Source organism: Callospermophilus lateralis, chromosome 18 (genome assembly GCF_048772815.1).
Source record: "Callospermophilus lateralis isolate mCalLat2 chromosome 18, mCalLat2.hap1, whole genome shotgun sequence".
NCBI classification, from domain to species: Eukaryota; Metazoa; Chordata; class Mammalia; order Rodentia; family Sciuridae; genus Callospermophilus; species Callospermophilus lateralis.
In genome coordinates, this window is record NC_135322.1 from 6,684,136 (window position 1) to 6,702,463 (window position 18,328).

Here is an 18,328-nt window from a genome sequence, read left to right on the forward strand (position 1 = left end):
CCACTGGGTTCAATTCACAGTACAAAAAAAAAAAAAATAATCAAACAATAACTTTGGGGGAGCCTTTTTAGACTTGAGCCAAGTGCCTTGTCAGGGGCTGGGAGGAATGAGGAGCAATTTTCTCATGCATGTTATCTCCTTTTGGGTGATGAAAACATTTTGGATTGAGACAGAGGTGAGAGGTGCACAACACTGTAATGGTCCCAAATGCTGCCAAATCATACTCCTTTAGATTTTTGCTTTGTTTTGTTGGGATACTGGGGATTGAACCCAGGACACTTAACCACTGAGCCACATTCCCAGCCCTTTTTCTTATATTTTTAGAGACAGGATCTTTCTGAGTTTCTTGGGGTCTTGCTAAGTTGCTGAGGCTGGCTTTGAACTCGCAAACCTCATGCCTCAGCCTCCCAGGTCGCTAGGATTACAGGCATGCGCTACCATGCCTGGCTAAAACCTGCTTTTGCTTTTTTTTCCAAGAGAATGAAAGAGGCAGAAGTCTTTTTTTTTTTTTTTTTTTTTTTTTTTTTTTTAAATAGTTGTGGATGGACAGCATGCTTTATTTTATTTATTTATGTAGTGCCGAGGGTTGAACCCAGTGCCTCACACATGCTAGGCAAGTGCTCTGACACTAAACTACAACCCAGCCCCTAAAACCTGCTTTTTCTTAATGAACATTGAGAAGAAATTATGTTACCAGCTCCAAGAGACTGCCAAGCACATGAGGAAAACTTGAAAATGGGGAGCAAAACTATGGCCAGTTGTAAAATGTGACTTAAATATTGTCAAATTTATGATAAATCTTATTCCCATATAAATCCAAACAGAAAACAGAAAGAGGCTGAAGGTGTAACTTGGTGGTAGATCCCAAGTTCAATACACAGCACCAAAAAAATGAAATCAAATAAAGACAGCTCTGGACACTGTGGCACTTGCCTAGAATCCCAGCAGCTCAGGAGGTTGATGCAGGAGAATTCTAAGTTTGAGGTCAGCCTCTGCAATTTAGCAAGAGCCTGTCTCAAGATGAACACTAGCTCCACAAGAGCCAGAACCTGGCCTGTCTTGTGCCATGTGTGCCACAAACATTTGCTCAATTAATGAACAAACGAGCTGCCACAAGGCTCCAGGGAGGACATTCAGGTGTACTTTCCTTCTACCTCTATTTTTTCTGACTCTAGGTCAGATTTATTTTTCCTAGGAGAGGGAAAAAACTGTCCTCTTATAAGAATGTTTTTTGTTTTTGTTTTTTTGGTGCTGAGGATTGAACCCAGGGCCTTGTGCATGCAAGAAAAGCACTCTACCAACTGAGCTATATCCCCAGCCCCCCACTTATAAAAATGTAACATCAAAAAACAATTTTCCCAAAGCAAGGACATTTGAAAACTTTCACTGTACTCCTTGTTCCTTTGGTATCAGACATGCTGGGAGAAGGTACGATTTCTCCAAGTTAGAACAAAACAGGCTGAATTTCTTGTGCTGCCTGTTCTGAACCCACCTGGAATGTCACAGAAAATGAATTCAGTTGATTAAATAGGAGAGATCAAAACAATGGCCATTGGAAACATTAAAAAATGCCTTAAGGGGCTGGGTTGTGGCTCAGTGGTAGAGTGCTTGCCTTGCATGTGTGAGGCCCTGGGTTCAAACCTCAGCACCACATAAATGAATAAAATAAAACTATTTAAAAAAAATGGCTTGGGGCTGGGGTTGTGGCTCAGCAGTAGAGTGTTCACCTTGTATATTGGAGACCCTGGGTTGAGCCTCAGCACCACATAAAAAGGTATTGTGTCCAAATACAACTAAAAAATAAATATTTTTTAAAAATTTAAAAATAGGGCCAAAGATGTGGCTCAAGCGGTTAGCACGCTTGCCTGGCATGCGTGCGGCCTGGATTCAATCCTTAGCATCACATACAAATAAAGATGTTATGTCCGCCGAAAACTAAAAAAATAAATATTAAGAAATTCTCTCTGTCTCTCTCTCTCTTTTTAAAAAAAATAAAAAAAATAAATAATAATTACTTAACCCAGTTGGGCATGATGGCACATGCCTGAAATCCAGCAATTCTAGGAGGCTGAGGTAGGAGGATTTGAACGTCTGAGGCCAGCCTCCACAAATTAGGAAGATGTGATCTCAAAATGAAAAATAAAAAGGGCTGACCAGGTGTGGTGGTGCATACCTGTAATCCCAGAGTCTTGGGAGGCTGAGGCAGAAGGATTGTGAGTTCAAAGCCAGGCTCAGCAAAAACGAGGCACTGAGCAATTCAGTGAGACTCTGTAATGAGCCCTACAAAGTAGGACTGAGGACGTGGCTCAGTGGTCAAGTGCCCCTGAGTTCAAGCCCTAGTACCCCACACTCCTCCCACCAAAAAAAAAAAAAAAGAAAGAAAGAAAAAGGGCTGGGATTGTGGCTGTATGGTAGAGCACTTACCTTGCACATGTGAGGCCCTGCATTTGATCCTTAGCACCACATAAAAAGAATAATAAAATATTGTGTCCATCTACAACTAAAAATTTTTTTTAATTAAATTAAAAGGGGAGGGGCTGGGTATGGCCCTCAGGGGTAAAGAGTCCCTGAGTTCAATCCCCAGTAAGGATTTACAAAGGATGATGATGGAGATGACAATGACAATTGATAATAATAATGGCTTAAAATGTTTAACAACTGATTAGGGCCCCCACTTTGGTAAGAACACATAGTTTTATTTGGTTCTAGGTACAGTGCATTCTGAACAAGCAGGGTGGACATGTGATTAAGGCATTCAGATAGCAGTTCCTGCTTATCTTGCCAATGCCCTTGGGGTTTTCTTTCTTCCTTATTTTGAGACAAGATCTCAAAAGGTTGCCCAGGCTGGTCTTGAACTTGGGATCCTCCTGCCTTAGCATCACTGGGATCTCGGGCATGAGCCACCATGCCTAAACAGAATTTTCTAATAAGGAAGTCTGGCTGCTTTTCCTAATACTCCACACCTGTGGAAGGTTTGGTTTCTTGATGATTAACCTACCTGTAGCTTTTACTCATTCATTTACCTAGTGAAAGTCTGCTAGGTCTTTTGGGTGCCAGATGGAAGCAAACCACATGAGAAATACTCAGAGACATTCACAGTCCAGAAGCATGGGGCTGTACAGGGGAACGCAGGAGGGAGCAACAGACTGCTTGCAAAAATCAAGGCGGAGAGTCGTTGTGGCTCAGTGGTAGAGCGCTTGCTTTGCATGCCTGAGGCACTGGGTTCGATCCTCAGCATCATATAAAAGTAAATGAATAAAATAAAGGTATTGTGAAAAAAAAATTTTAAAAATCAAGGACAGTTTCTTAGACAGGAAGACACTTAAGCTAGTCTGGAAGGCGATGTGGGAATTTCCTGGGGTCATGAGCATGAAGTGTGCTGTGGGCATTCACTTCTTGACTCAAAGTTTTCCTGAGGGCTCCTGTACTGGGAGCTCCAGGTCACAGGGACTCCAGATGTACCAGACCTGAACTTGGTCTCAAGGAGCCTGCGTATAGTATTATTCAAGTCTTACCACAATCTAACCCAGTGGTTCTCAACTGGGTTGGATTTTGCCCCAGGGGACATCTGATAATGCCTGGAAACATGTTGGCTGTCCCAACTTTGGAAGGGATGCTACTGGCATCTAATGGGGAGCAGCTAGGGATGGTGTTCGACATCATACAAAGACTGGGAGGTAGCTCAATGGTAGAGCACTTGCCTAGCATGCTCAAGGCCCTGGGTTCCATCCCCAGGACCACAATACAACAAAGGTGCAGCAAACCAGGCAAGTCTCAGCTACTCAGAGGTAGCAAGACACTTACTAGGTGCAGACCATGTAAAACAGTCATGAACTCATTTAATTGCCAAAACATCCCATGAGGTTGTGGTAGCCTGCCCCCAAGAGGGCTCCCAAAGATCCTGACTCCTCATATTCACAACCATGGCTGTCACCCTTTCCATGAGAAACAGTACATACTTGTCAACCAAACAGAAACTGATGCCAGATGCAGTGGTGCAGGCCTGTAATCCCAGTTGAGGCTGAGGCAGGAGAATTATAACTTCAAAGCCAGTCTCAGTAATGGCAAGGCACTAAGCAATTCAGTGAGACCCTGTCTCTAAATCAAATACAAAATAAGACTGGGGATGTGGCTCAGTGGTCGAGTGCCCATGAGTTCAATCCCTGGTAATGACCACCCTCCCAAAAGCCAGCACCTGGCAGAAGTGATGATACATGCCTTGCAAGACTTATTAAGGGGTATGGCGTAGCTTCCTTTTTCGTCTCCGTACTGAATCACTCACTGTGAAGAAAGGCAGGTTCTCCAATAGGCAAGTCAAGCAGCCTCATGGAAAAGACTTATGGCTAACAGCCAGCAAGGAACTGATATCTCTAGCCAAAAGCCATAGAATGATGGCTGTTGGAAGCAGATCCTCCTGCACAGCCCAACACTGGGATGATTCCAACACCATGAAAGACCGCAGGCAAAACCTTGCAGCTAAGCCACTGGTGAATTTCTCACAGACATGCTTAAGATAACAATATTTCTATTTTTTTTCCTTTACTTTTATCTCTTCATGCAGTACTGGGAATTAAAATTAAACTCAGGGGTGCTCTACTACTACTAAACTACAACCCTAGCTCTTTATTTTTATTCATTAAAATGGGAATTGAAACCAGAGGCGCTTAACCACTGAGTCACATCTTCACCCCTTTTTACTTTTTATTTTAAAACAGGGTCCCACTAAGTTGTTGAAATGCTGGCTTGGAACTTGTGATTCTCCTGCTTCAGCCTCCTGAGTCTCTGGGTCTGGAGGCATGTGCCACTGGCAATGATCTGTAGTTTTAAATCATTAGGTTGGGGGTGACCATTTTGCAGGAATAGATAATTAATAGAAAAGAACTAATGCAAGTATTAACATCCCCACATGCAAAATGAGCACGCAGGATCCAGGGACTCTTTGAGTTGTGTAGGGGAATATATCTATGATGTGACCCCCAGCTATCTGACTCCAGAGTTCACATCATGAACTATCAAACAAAGCACAGTACAATCTCTCCAATGGACCCATCAGAAGGACAGGAGGGGACAGGGAAAGGGTTTAAGGCAGGGAATCACATATGTATTGCTTGGCAGCTGTGGTGCTCAACCACACATCCCTGAATGGTAAGTTTTCTCTGCCTAAACCGGATGACTACACCGCTGAGTTCTTCCAAAGCCCAGCCTTCTTCCCACAGCCCAGGAGTCCAGGCCCTGGACAAGTGATTCATGGACTAAAACCCATCAACCTTCCAAAACACCATTTTCATAGTGCCTCACAGGACCCTAACCCACCACAGTAGGGGGAAAAGCTCACTTAATGCCATCCAGCCAGGTGACAAACTCATAGGCGCTGCTGGTGGGAGCGTGACATTGCACATAAGACTCTGGGGCGCAGTCCACAGTGTTGAAAACCACGAGGCTGTACTGGGTCCCTCCATACTAGATGGGAAAGGCAGAGAAAAGTTTAATCAGGGAACCCAATTCCTTTTCCCTCAGAAATAAATAAGGATCTCAGCTTCCTTCTCTTCCCTCAGACCAGGGAGTCCTGGATCCCAGGCCTCCCTCCACAGACCCAAGAATCCAGACCCCAACCCACCTTCCTTAGACTCAGGGACCCAAATATCAAGCCTGCTCCCTCAGACTCAGGATCCAGACCTTGCCCTCCCGCCTCAAGATCAGGGATCAGACTCCTGCCCTCCTCCCTCAGACCTGAGAGTCCTGATTCCCAACCCTCCTCCTTCAGACCCAGGGTCCAGGCCCAGCCTCCTCCCTCAGACTCGGGGGGGGGGGGGGGGGGGTCCAGACCCAGCCCTCCTCCCTCCCACCCGGGGGTCCAGGCCCAGCCTCCTCCCTCAGACCCAGGGTCCAGGCCCCAGCTCCTCCCTCCTCCCTCTCCTCCTCCTCCTCCTCCTCCTCCTCCTCTTCCTCCTCCTCCTCCTCCTCCTCCTCCCAAGACTCACGTCTCCCCCGAAGTCCGTCTCGGCCGGAGGACCACCATTAAAATACCTGCGAGGACCGGAGGGTAAAGGTTGGGTCAGGCAAGAGGCTGTGGAAAATAAGTCGGAGAGCGGGGCTAAGTCCCGAAACCGTACTCACTCGATAGCCGGGAGCAGGTAGTGCTTACGAAGCCCTTCGAAGTAGGGCCCTAGGTTGGCTGTGCCCTCGATCACAAACACCACGTCGGCCACTAGGCCCCCGGCGCGGGCCGGGCCCTCCGACCCGGGCACCATACCCCGACCAGCCGCCGCCACGGTCGCCGCAGCCGCCCCGGGATGAGCGGAAATGGCCCGGGCTGCGCGCGCACCTTCCCCGGACCGCTGGTGGACGCGAATGAAGCTCCGGCGGCCATGTTTGTGCGGGGCACCCGGCGCGTGTTGGTTTTATCTCCATCCTTGTTTACACCCACAGCGTGAGAGACTCATACAGGACAGAGTGAGCCACTGAGAGGGCTCAGGGGAAGACTGAATTATTGTCAGCACTATCCAGAGCTAAAGAAATTGAAAGCGGCATAGCCGGCCGCCATCTTTGAGCGGGGCGCCTCTTTTGACTCTGGTCTCCAGTGAGGCAGGAGACCTGGTTGCTAAGCAACGCATACACTGCTTCTGTTTTCTAACCTAGGGATTAAGTTTCTGGTTCTGTTCTTTCTGGCTAGGGGAGAGTGGGGGAAGAACTCACTCTAAAGGGCCCAATCACGTCGTCCGAGATGAGTTACTAGGCAACATTTTAAGGTTGAGGTCAACTTGGAAGAGAGTGCAGCTGTTTTCTCTTGAAAAGAAACTGAACTCCAACCCCAGTGGAGGTTGCTAGGCAACACCATAGTTGTTTTCTGGAAGAGAAGCCAGGAACTGGCCCAGAACATAAATACACTCCAGGTGGAATATTAATGTATTGTATGAAACTATAATACTATCAGAAGGAAAAAGAAATACATTGTATAATCCTTAAAACTGGAATAGTCTTCATTACAGCAAAGGCACAAAAGGTTAATAAAATTTGCCCGTTAGAGACTCCAAAAACCGAGTTGAAAAATCATACAGTAACTGGAAAAGTTTTGTAACATGCGGACAGACAGAAATTTACTCTGCAAACAAATCTTACTCATCAATAATTTAGAAAAATAGAATCAAAATATTTTAAAAGTAAAGGATTCTGGGGGGGGGGGACTTCAAACACTAATGTTTCCAGCAAAAATATATATATATATATATTAAGTAAGTGATAGATATTTCAGTTAGGCTGCTCTAATCATTACACATTGTATACATTGAAATGGCACGCTGTGGCCCATAAATATATACAATTATGTCAAAATTTTTAAATGAGGGCTGGGGATGTAACTCAGTGATAGAGGCTTGCCTAGCACGTGTGAGGCCCTTGCACTTGATTCCCAACACCACAAAAATTGATAATAATATAAAATCATAGCCCGGTGTGGTGACCCATGCCTGTAATTCCAGCAACTAGGAAGTCTGAGGCAGAAGGATTTCAAATTCAAAGCCAGCCTTAGTAATTTAGGCAGACCCTGTCACAAAACAAAAATAAAAAGGTGTGAGATATAACTCTGGTGGAGTACCCCTATCACCACGTTCAATTCCCACTACTGAAGGGGAAAAAAAGAATAAGGTAGGAGAGTTTGAATGAAATTAGCAGCCTCAGACATTGTCCAGTGGAAGTTGAAATCAAAATAATTTGCTCCGGGGCTGGGGCTGTAGCTCAGCAGTACAGTGCTTACCTCACACATGAGAGGCACTGAGTTCGACCCTCAGATGACATAAAAAATAAAATTAGCAGGTCTTGCTGGCACATGCTGTAATCCCAGCGGCTGGGAAGGCTAAAGCAGAAGGATCATGAGTTCAAAGCCATCAGCAAAAGTTGCACTAAGCAACTTAGTGAGACCCTGTCTCTAAATAAATGCAAAAAAATAGGGCTGGGAATATCACTCCGTGGTCGAGTGCCCTGAGTTCAATCCCCCATACCCAAAATCAAAGTAAATTAAATTAATAAACAAAGATATTATGTGACCATCAACAACTACAAAAAAAATTTTTTTTAATAATTTGCTCCAGGGGCTGGGACTGTAGCTCAGCAGTAGAGCACTTGCCTTGCATGTGTGAGGTACTGGGTTCCATCCTCTGCACCACATAAAAATAAATAAATAAAGATATTGTACCAACTACAACTAAAAAAAATTTAAAAATATAATAATTGCTCCAATACAGTTCAGCACTATATTTTAAGGCAAAAATGTGCATTCCCTTCAAACACAGCAGTACTGAAACCACCGGAGTTTTGAAGTGAGACTAGGTTCCAACTTCACCAATTTCCTCTGGGTTCTTGTCTAAGAAATTTTGAAGAATAAAAGCCACAATCATGGAAGGGAAGAGTAAACAGAGCAGGATTTATTTAATTAGAAGAGATAGAATGCCTGCCAAGCTGGTGCAGGAGGGGACTGCATAGCAGAAAAACCCATTTTGGTATGCCAACTTAGGAGTTGGCATAGGATTCTGGGTACAGCCTGGTGCAAATGTATGTAAAATAGGAACTGAAAAGGTATTCAGGCCTTCCGGTAACTTCCATCCAGTTTCACCCCTGGTTTCAGTTTTCCAGGGCTTTTGAAACAGGCGTGGTTGGTGCTAGTGAATATGTCTACAGGCTAGCCTCCACGTGGGAGGCCTGTGTTTGAATAAGACTGACCATTGATATTCTTTTTTTTTTTTTTTTAATTTTTAGTTGTAGTTGGACACAATACCTTTATTTTTATTTATTTATTTTTATGTGGTGCTGAGGATTGAACTCAGGGCCCCGCACATGCTAGGCAAGTGCTCTTCCACTGAGCCACAACCCCAGCCTACCATCAATGTCCTTATTCAGCATCAAAGTATTTTGATATCAAAGCCGTATCATCACTTCTCCCATTTATTTTATCCATAATCCCTTTTGTCTTTCGTTTTCTTTGCAGAAACCTTTTAAAGAAAATTCCTAAAATCATGTAATTTTACCTCCACATGGTTGTCAGGCGTCTTTCAGAATTCAAGGACACTTTCTTATGTAACCACTGTGCCACTATCACCCATTAAGATGGCAAAAGCAGACCAGTTGTAAAATTAAATTACAAGGGGCTGGGGATGTGGCTCAAGCCGTACCGAGTTCACCTGGCATGTGTTCGGCCAGGGTTGGATCCTCAGCACCACATACAAACAAAGATGTTGTGTCTGCCAAAAACTAAAATATTTTCTTTCTCTCTCTTTAAACAGTCTTTAAAAAAAATTAAATTACAAAAACTTTATCTTGAGAAGCTTAATTAACCTAATTACTTTGAGTCCCCACCTTTTGGATTGTAAATAACTATATCTAGGAGTCTTCCTACTCCTTTTTGAAATGTAAACAGCCCTGTCTTGTGGCTCCTGAGAGATTTAGCAGGTGCCTGTGAAAAAAAGTGAGTTTCTCTTACTACTTTTTGTTTTGTAAACAGGCTTCCCAATAGAAAACCCCCAAGGAAGGCCTTCTGTCATGCAGACTAGAAATTATAGAGCACCAAATAGCGGTTAAGTATTGTTTGAAACCGTGGTGTGGATTTAGTTTGTTTTCCTCTGAGCCTGCCAACATAAAATAAAGTTTGGAGTTCTTCTCTCCAAGTGCTGCTTCTCAACCAGTCTGTTGCCTGCAGCACTGTAACAAAATTATTTCTTAGTATCATCTAAGGCTAAGTCCATAATCAAATGTTCCCAATTATCTCAAAATATCTTTGTCAGAACAAAGAGACCTGCTGAATGCAAACTTCACAGATCATTTCAGCTTTTATTCAGGAAGGGGACTACACCTATGGGTATGGACCCACTTTCCTGGTGGAAAATGAGCCACTGAACAAAGGAAGGGACTGGGCTTAAGTAGGTTATCCTGAGAGGTGGTCATATCAGTTTTCTTGGTCACCCAGGAGTTTGGGGTTTGTCCTACCAATCATGAAGGGGTCAGTTTGAGCGTTTAGGAATTTGAGCCCTTGAGTCAGGGGTTTGTGTTCAGCATCTAGCGAGGATTGACTCTGGGAATTAAACCCTGGGGAACTTTGCCACTGAGCCACTTTCCCATCCCTCACTAAATTGCTGAAGCTGGCCTTGAATTTGTGATCCTCCTGCCTCAGCCTCCAGGCTCTGGGTGAGCTAAGAGCTTATAATGCTAAGAGCTGCAAAAAAAGATTCCAAAGTGCTGGAAATCTTAGGTTCACATTGGGCAAAAGTGGCAGGGAAAATTGTCTTAATTATCTTGTGCCATGTAGCAGATTACTCCCAAGCTCAATGTGTAATACAATAACATTGTTTCAAGGTTTCTGTAGACCAGATGTTGAGCCATGGCTTATCTGAGTCCTGTGCTTCAGGGGTTCTTCCAGGCTGTAGCTGAAATGGTGGCCAGGGTTGCAATCTTCCCTATGACCAAACAGAACAAACCACATTCACTCACACAGTTGTTGGCAGGATTCAGTTCACAGGCTATTGGCCAGAGGCCAACCTTGATTCTGAGTCTTGACTAAGCTGGTCACAACCCAGCTGCTTGCTGCATAACAACAAAGGAGAGTGCATTCAAACCAGACAGAAGGCGACTTTATAACCCACTCTCAGAAGCGACCTCCCATCACTTTTACCATATCCCATTTATGAAAAATAGATTACATTTATTGAAAATGTGTTCACAAACAAGAAAAGAGGAGAAGGAGTGAATACTAGAGGGTGGACATCACTGCGATCCATTTTAGAAGCAGCTTACTGAAGACACAATCGCAAAACTCAGCCAACAGCAAGAAAATATCAAGAAGTCAGATGAAGGGACCTACCCATACAGTCCAAATTATTCCAGAGGCTGAGGCATGAAAGTCTCAAGTGTGAAATTCCATCTCAAAACAAAACAAAAGCCAGGCTAGGTGGTGCAGGCCTGTAATCCCAGAGGCTCAGGAAACTGAGGCATGAGGATCACAAGTTCAAAGCCAGCTTCTGTAATTTAGTAAGGCACTAAGCAACTCAGTGAAACCCTGTCTCTAAATAAAATTCAAAATAAGGCTGGAGATGTGGTTCAGTGGTTGAGTGCGCCTTAGTTCAATGCCCCCTTACCAAATCAAACAAACAAACAAAACAAAAAAATATATATTGGGCTGGGGATGCAGCTCAATGGTAGGGTGCTTGCCTTGCACATATGTGGCCCTAGGTTCAATGTCCAGTATAGAAAAATAATACACATACAAACACACTCACACTCACATCTGTATTACTAAAAATGTAAAATTAGGAAGTGAAAAATAGCTTTAAATTTTTAAAAACAGGCCAGGCATGGTGGTGCACACTTGTAATTCCAGCAATTCAGAAGGCTGAGGCAGGAGGATTGCAAGTTTGAGGCCAGCCTTGGCAACTTTGTGAGACCCTGTCTCAAAATTAAAAATAATGGCTGGGACTATAACTCAGTCCCACTGGGCTCTATCCTTAGTGCCACATAAAAATAAATAAATAAAATAAAAGTAATTTTTAAATGTTTAAAAAAAATAAAAAGGAAACAAAATTGGGCCGATGGAAAGAAACATTTTGTTTATTTATTTATAGCTGTAGTTAGTAGTTGGACACAATACCTTTATTTATTTATTTATTTATTTTTTATGTGGTGCTGAGGGTCAAACCCAGGGATTCCCATGTGCTAGGCAAGCACTCTACCCCTGAGCCACAGCACCAGCCTGGAAGGAAACATTTTATTTAGCAAACTATTTCTTGTAGAAGTTTGTTGCAATTTAATGTGCAGGATAAAGATCTTAACTTTTTATTCACTATTAAAAATAAAATCCAGAATGAAAACAAAACATTTGTAAAGAGACAAATGTTGCCTATTGGTGCTTTCCTGTAATTCCAGTCACTCCGGAGATGGAGCCAGGAGGATCACCAGTTCAAGGCCAGTGTCAGCAATTTTGCAAGACCCTCAGCAATTTAGTGAGACCCTATCTCAAAATAAAAAATAAAAAGAGCTGGGGATGTAGCTCAGTGTAGATTATCCCTGAGTTCAATTGTCAATACCATAAAAAGAAAAGAAACAAATTATTTAAAATTTATTGTATGTTTTCTTTTTTTTTTTATTGTTGGTTGTTCAAAACATTACATAGTTCTGTATGTTTTCAATATGCTTGCATAAATGAAGGTAACTATTACCACAAAGAAAGAAACAAACTGGTGCTGGGGATATAACTCAGTTGTTAGAGTGCTTGCTTCCCATGCAGAAGGCCCTAGGTTCTAATCCCCAACACCACCAAAAAAAAAAAAAAAAAAAAGAGAGAGAGAAGAATAAACTGCTAAGTCAATGGAGATTTAATATATCACTTTAAACACACACAGGAAAGAATCCAATATGTGTCAATAGAGGATTGTTCAAATAAATTTTTTACATCCATAAAATTGATTTTAAGACAAAAAACACGAAGCACACATACTTTTTGATGAGAAAAGACATGAAAATGTTGGTATAATGATCACATTTGTGGAAACATGTATGCATTCTGTACATTTTTTGTTGTTTATTTTAGAGAAAGAATTTGGGAAGTAGTATTTTCTCATTTTACATTGTACACTGTCATGTATAAATTTGTTATGACAGTAATGTAATTTTGATGATTCGGGAGAATAAAGAATTCCCTTTTTCTATTAACAAAAACAACTCTCTGGTTCGGTGGTTACTAAGCAACGCTTCCCGGACCAAACCACTTTCAAAAGTGTGTGGGGTTTTTTTTTTCCCGATATTGCCCGAAGGAGGGTGCTGGGACTTGGACAAGCAGCCATCTTTGAGCCTGGTTCGGCTGTTTTTCCTTTCACAATGGAAATTAGAGTGAATGGTGGTTACTAGGCAACGGCTTGCAAGGTCGCCATCTTTAAGTGGGGCACAATGTTTATCACCACGAAATGGAAATCCAGAGGGAATGTGGTTGCTAGGCAACACCTTACCACCGTCGCCATCTTTGATCGGGGCAAGTTTTGTTTTAATTAGAATATAAATTATTAGAACCCGTAGGATAGTTGCTAGGCAACACTTTGGCACTATCACCATCTTCACGAAATCCACTTCGTTCTTCTCGTTACATAAGTGAACAACCGCATCAGGAAGAAAGTACAAAACTTTGCCATACAATTAGCCGTCATCTTTGTTGGGGGTAATGTGACTTCCGGCTGGGGCGGAAGAGGAGCTGAGTTGGATGGAAGGCGGGAATTCAGTCATCTACCGATTAGCTTCCCATCTCGCCCTCTGGCGGCTCCGGACGGCAGGCCGACTTAGTGTGATTACCACCAAGCTCCCAGACCGACACTGGGGGCCCCAGGGGGTGATCTCGCGCCACGCCGCGGCGGGGGGTGGGTCCAAATGGGAGAGGAGGGGACCGGCGGCTCCGTGCATCTGCTGTGCCTCGCGGCCTCCAGCGGGGTCCCCCTGTTCTGCAGGAGCAGCCGCGGCGGCGCCCCCTCCCGTCAGCAGGTGGGACCTTGACCTGGATTTAAATAGAAGGGGGTGAGGGTGCTTTAGACTCCAAATCTTTAAGGGAGAAGGGTTTGGGGAGACTTCCGGTCTGAGTTCAGATATCCAAGCGGGACAATAAGCCTGGCTCCTGGAAGAGGGGCTACCGGGAGATATGGAAAGGGAGGGGCTCGGGAGCACAGACACTTGGGTATCTAGGAGGAGGCGTGGGGTGGTCTTGTCTAATGCCTCCAACTCCTTCCCAGCTCCCGTTCTCTGTCATTGGCTCCCTCAATGGAGTCCATATGTTCGGGCAGAATTTGGAGGTACAGCTGAGCTCTGCAAGGACCAAGGACACAACCGTGGTGTGGAAAAGTTTCCATGACAGGTCTTAGGAGGGAGCTTGGGGTGGGTACGGGCCTGGGTGATGACAGCCCATGTTGAAGAAGACCCCAGAGGCCTTGCAGCTGTTCCTCTGGCTGTGGGATCTTTGACAATCTAGTTACTCTTGGATACCTGACTGGCTGATTCCTAATATTCTAGGATCAAGGATCAGACTCTATTATACCTATTGTCCTGTTTCCCAGGCCTGGACTCATTTTTCCTTCTCATCTTCGGTTCCCACAGCATCACCCTCATTGTTCTGTCATCTGAGGAGGGCACCTCAGAGCTGAAGCTGGAGAGACTACTCCAGATGGTATTCGGGGCCATGGTGAGAATCCCCAGTTCTCTTCCAAACCCAGAGCTTTGAGCTCTTAGCATCCTTCTCCCTCAGACCTCGAAGTCCAAGCTCCCAACTTCCTCCTTCCCCAGAACCCAGGAATTCTGGTCTTCAGTACCAGTTGTCTCTCAGACTGGGGAGTTCAGGTACTGTCTCCTCTAGTAGGACTGTTGTCAAGGATTTCCTGCTCTCCTATGTGGTTCTTCTAGGTTCTTTTTGTGGGACTTGAAGAACTGACCAACATCCGCAACGTAGAGAGGCTGAAGAAGGAGTTGAGGGTGAGGCTATAGGACAGGATGGGAAGCTAAGTTGCCTATGTCCTGCCATTTGGGGAGTACACTCCAGCAGCCTCTTGAGCAGCTGACCCCGTTGTTTTGGGGGCAACTTGGTTATCTGACCTTGGAGCTAGGCCCAGCATTGCCAGTTTTCTCTGGAGGAAGTAGCAGATCTGGGACCCACTTGGGTCCAGTTTCTCCCTTCTCCCTCTGCCAGGCCAGTTATCACCTCATTGACAGCTTCTTGGGGGACTCAGAACTCATCGGAGACCTGACCCAGTGTGTAGACTGCGTGATTCCTCCAGAGGGGCCTCTCCTGCAGGTATTGGCAAGGCATGGAAACTCCTAAATCTGTCTCTGTGGCTCTGGTTCAGTTTCATCCTCTTTCCCTGGACCATTGTCCAAACTCCTATATTTCTGACCCCCAGTCCAGCCCCTGCTTGGCTCCAGAAGAATCTTTATGCACTGAGAATCAGCTCTGCCCCTTCCCTGCCCACAGCTCCTCCATGGCTTCCACTTCCCTCGGGACAAGCTGCCAGCCCTTCAGCCTGGTTTTTAGGGCTTGTAGAATTTTGCCAAGCTGTTGCAAAATCCACAAACTACCTTCCCACCTGTCTCTCCAGCCCCACAAAATCCAACAGCTTTCCAGCTTCCTAACCTTGAAACATGCTCTTCCTTCACTTGGTGAATTTCCATCTACCTTTCCCAAAATACTGCTTTTGTTTATTTACCTGGTGTGGCCACCACTTTCCTCTGGTGACTTGACCTCTCTGAGCTTCAGTAGTTCATTGATTGTATCTACTTGGCTCATAATAGGAATCATCAGATGTTAGCTGCTGCTGTTAAAAACATCAGCTTTCAGCATGCACAGGTCAGGCTGGTCAGCTTAACCAAGCCTCACAGTGTGAGTTGTGGATTGTGACTGCACAAGAAAGGTGAAGGAACTCGGGCTCAGAGAGGGTGAGACATAAGCTTGGCCACTCAGCAGTCTCTGAACAGTGTATGTGGGTCTCCTTCCCCTCCTTGCATGTCGGGGGTCACTGCTCCCCCTGCTCTTGACTCCTGACTTCCCGTCTGCCTCCCTTCCCAGGAAGCTCTCTCTGGGTTCGCTGAAGCCATGGGAACAGGCTTTGTCAGTCTGATGGTGTCAGGCCGGGTGGTGTCAGCGACAGAGGGATGGTGGCGGCTGGGAACACCGGAGGCCGTGCTGCTCCCCTGGTTGGTGGGGTCCCTGCCACCACAGGCCGCTCGGGACTACCCGGTGTACCTGCCCCACGGGAGTCCCACGGTGAGTAGGCAGGACAGCAGGATCTGTGCCCTGGGGCAAGTATGCCAGGGTGGCCCCTAGAGCCCTCACCCTATCGCCTGCTTCAGGTCCCGCATCGGCTCCTGACCCTGACGTTGCTACCGGGTTTGGAGCTGTGTTTGCTCTGCGGTCCGCGCCCGCCCCTCAGCCAGTTGGATCCTCAGGTGAATCAGGCCCTTGCGGCTCCCCATCTGGTGACACCCTCTACCTGCGCCCCTTCAGCGGCTTCTTCCCTCCGGGCCCGCCCTCTTCCCAGTGCGCACCAATCATTTTCGCCCTAGCTTTCCCACGCCCCCTTTCCCTGGTCCCTGCCTCGCCCTTCAGGGTCGTCCTGCACTCCTTTCTTCCTCTGTCGCCCCCACCTGACCACGCCCCCTGCAGCTTCTGGAGCGCTGGTGGCAGCCAGTGTTGGACCCGCTGCGGGCCTGCCTGCCGCTGGGCCCCCGAGGGCTGCCCGACGGCTTCCCCCTGCACAAGGACATCCTCGGGTAGGGCTTGGCGGGGAGTGGGGTGGCAGTCCTCATTCCCTCTCTTCTGGCCTTGACATCTCCTTTCCCCCAGACTGCTGCTCCTCCACCTGGAACTGAAACGTTGCCTCTTTACTGTGGAGCCTTTGGGGGATAAAGGTGACCGAGGAAGAGGGCTGATGGGGAGGGCGGTGGGCCCGGGAGGGGCCCCCTATCACCGGCTCTTCAACCCTTCAGGACCTTCTCCAGAACAGCGCAGGCGCCTCCTCCGCCATTTCTACGCCTTAGTCATGAGCACACATTTCCCACCAGGTGAGAGGCAATGCCAGGGGACACTGGAGAGACCAAGGAAAACTCAGCCCGCCCTGGCCGCGGTTCCCCTTGAGCAGAGCATTGACACAGGCAGAAGGGAGGGTGTGGAGCCTCCCTGGCTTCAGACTTTCTTGGCTAATCCTACTAGTTGATAATAATTACCACAAGGCTTTTTCTCTAGTCAGTATTTTTAAATGTAAGGACCCATTCTAGGTGAGGTTCACCCTGTTCTGTCATTGTTCCCTTATTGAAGGCAGGAGGTTGAAGCTCGGCTGGTAAGGGGCCAAGCCATGATTCAGACCCTAGTGGTCAGGCTCCCCTATCCACAGCCTCCGGACACTCCACACTACAGCTAAAAACACAGCTTTGCCCAGTGTGGGGAGTGAGGCGTCTGCAGACTCGGGTTAGAAAGAAAAGGTCGTCATAGAACCCATGAGGCTCCAGAGAAGGAAGGGACCAGATGATAGTGTAGCCCTGTGAAGACCCAATTAACTTAGCACATCTGTGCAGGGTCATCTGAGGCTAGACCCCTTCTGAGCTCTACAGCGCCATCTCCCCCGTCAGCTGCTCCATGAAGCTCCAGCTTGGGTGTCACAACCTACTGTCTAGCTTATGGTATCACCTTCATGTTGCTATTTGTGTTACCAAGAGGACTGCCTAGTGCCACACACAGGATTCCCGGGAAAACAAGGACCAAGGCTGGGCGGGAAGAGTGTGAGTGGAGGGAGGAAGCCACTGGCCCTCTTCAGGTTAAGGACAGCCAGCTGAACTGGAAGGCCTGCTCTGGAAGGAGGCCCCAAAGCCTGCATCGGGGAGTCCAAGCAGACTCCAAACCTGGGCCTAGGGTGGGGAGTGGCTTTCAATGTTAGCAACCTTGCTGAGTCCCACTGGTTGCCTCAGCTCTCCCTGTCCTTCCCCAGAGCCACTGGAAAAGGTGGAGGATGATGTCAGCCGGGCCCAGCTGCCTCGAGCCTGCTACCTTGTGTTGGGGCCCGAGGAGCCAGGCACAGGGTTGCGACTGATAGCTCTGCAGCTGGGGCTGCGGCTGCTTCTGCTGCTGCTGGCTCCTCAGAGCCCCACCCATGGGCTGCGAAGCCTGGCCACCCACACACTGCACACTCTCAGCCCGCTCCTTTGAACCACCCAGGACAGACAGCCAGCAAAGACGCGGGGCTGTTAGCGTCTCTCTGTTTATTCGCTCACAATAATACACAGCCCCTGGACGGGGAGGGGTTGGAGGGGCGACGGTGGGGAGGGGTGGGAGGGGAGGAGGCGCCCACTTCCCTGGCCCCTCTCCCCTCTGTGCTTGGGGGGGAAGGGAGGGAGGGGCTCCCCCTTGCCCCCCCAGAATGTAAACAGCAGCAGATGAACAAAAATAAAAATACAAAAGGCCGGAGGAAGGTCCCAGGCATCCCTCTACCCCTGGGGTCTTCCCTGTTGCCAGTGGAGGTCCCCTCACTGCCCCACCCACCACAGCTGCCTCAGTTCTAGGGCTGCCTGGTGATGGCTACATCCCCCGGGCGGGGTCCAGGGCTCAAAACTGCTGGGCCAGCAGCTCACACAGGTGGCGGGAGACGGGCTCCTTGCTGGTGCGCAGGGTCAGCCGATACATCTGGATGGGGACATTGGGTAAGGACTCAGAGGAAACAGAAGCCAAGCAAGAGGGGAGAGAGCCCAAGAGAGGGTGACACAGGGAAAATGAGAAATGAGGGAAGGATAAAGGAACAAGAAAGGTGGGGAAGACATGGAGAGGCAGAAATCG

The 18,328-nt window shown here is 47.0% G+C and overlaps 3 protein-coding genes across 10 annotated transcripts in view; 1 reads left to right on the forward strand and 2 right to left on the reverse strand.

Moving 5' to 3' along the window:
* The window catches only part of Med25 (mediator complex subunit 25), a 36,342-nt gene extending 30,054 nt beyond the window's left edge, over positions 1-6,288 (reverse strand). For all 5 annotated transcript variants that reach the window (XR_013089349.2, XM_076839626.2, XM_076839627.2 and 2 more), the window contains exons 1-3: positions 6,118-6,288; positions 5,982-6,027; positions 5,336-5,460 (exon numbers count right to left, since the gene is read on the reverse strand). Coding sequence is in view for 4 of the 5 variants with exons in the window: in XM_076839626.2 (XP_076695741.1) it covers positions 5,336-5,460; positions 5,982-6,027; positions 6,118-6,251 (305 nt within the window). In the remaining variant the exon portion in view is untranslated. The remainder of the gene's footprint in view (positions 1-5,335; positions 5,461-5,981; positions 6,028-6,117) is intronic.
* A 6,934-nt stretch (positions 6,289-13,222) lies between these two features.
* Positions 13,223-17,992, forward strand: Fuz (fuzzy planar cell polarity protein). Of its 3 annotated transcripts, XM_076839609.1 has the most exons (12): positions 13,223-13,506; positions 13,752-13,873; positions 14,113-14,197; positions 14,416-14,484; positions 14,699-14,803; positions 15,572-15,769; positions 15,856-15,951; positions 16,169-16,275; positions 16,349-16,413; positions 16,492-16,566; positions 17,077-17,181; positions 17,487-17,569. In XM_076839609.1, exons 1-11 carry the CDS (start codon positions 13,396-13,398, stop codon positions 17,139-17,141), a joined length of 1,098 nt encoding a protein of 365 aa, XP_076695724.1. In that variant the 5' UTR covers positions 13,223-13,395; the 3' UTR covers positions 17,142-17,181; positions 17,487-17,569. The 3 variants fall into 3 exon arrangements, with proteins under 3 accessions (XP_076695724.1, XP_076695723.1, XP_076695725.1); XM_076839608.2 differs by lacking the exon at positions 17,077-17,181 and having other exon boundaries at positions 17,487-17,992; XM_076839610.1 differs by lacking the exons at positions 15,572-15,769; positions 15,856-15,951; positions 16,169-16,275; ... (2 more) ...; positions 17,077-17,181; positions 17,487-17,569 and adding an exon at positions 15,298-15,476.
* Positions 17,743-18,328, reverse strand: part of Ap2a1 (adaptor related protein complex 2 subunit alpha 1) — a 33,804-nt gene continuing 33,218 nt past the window's right edge. For both annotated transcript variants that reach the window (XM_076839607.2, XM_076839606.2), the window contains one exon: positions 17,743-18,178. In XM_076839607.2, the coding sequence (XP_076695722.1) occupies positions 18,101-18,178 (78 nt within the window). In that variant the 3' untranslated portion in view covers positions 17,743-18,100. The remainder of the gene's footprint in view (positions 18,179-18,328) is intronic.

Coding starts and splice junctions, on each gene's coding strand:
- Fuz (XM_076839608.2), top strand. CDS start 13,396: ATGGGAGAGGAGGGGACCGGCGGCTCCGTGCATCTGCTGTGCCTCGCG. Junction 14,198..14,415: donor AGATGGTATTCGGGGCCATG/GTGAGAATCCCC, acceptor TGGTTCTTCTAG/GTTCTTTTTGTGGGACTTGA. Junction 16,276..16,348: donor CTGCACAAGGACATCCTCGG/GTAGGGCTTGGC, acceptor CCTTTCCCCCAG/ACTGCTGCTCCTCCACCTGG.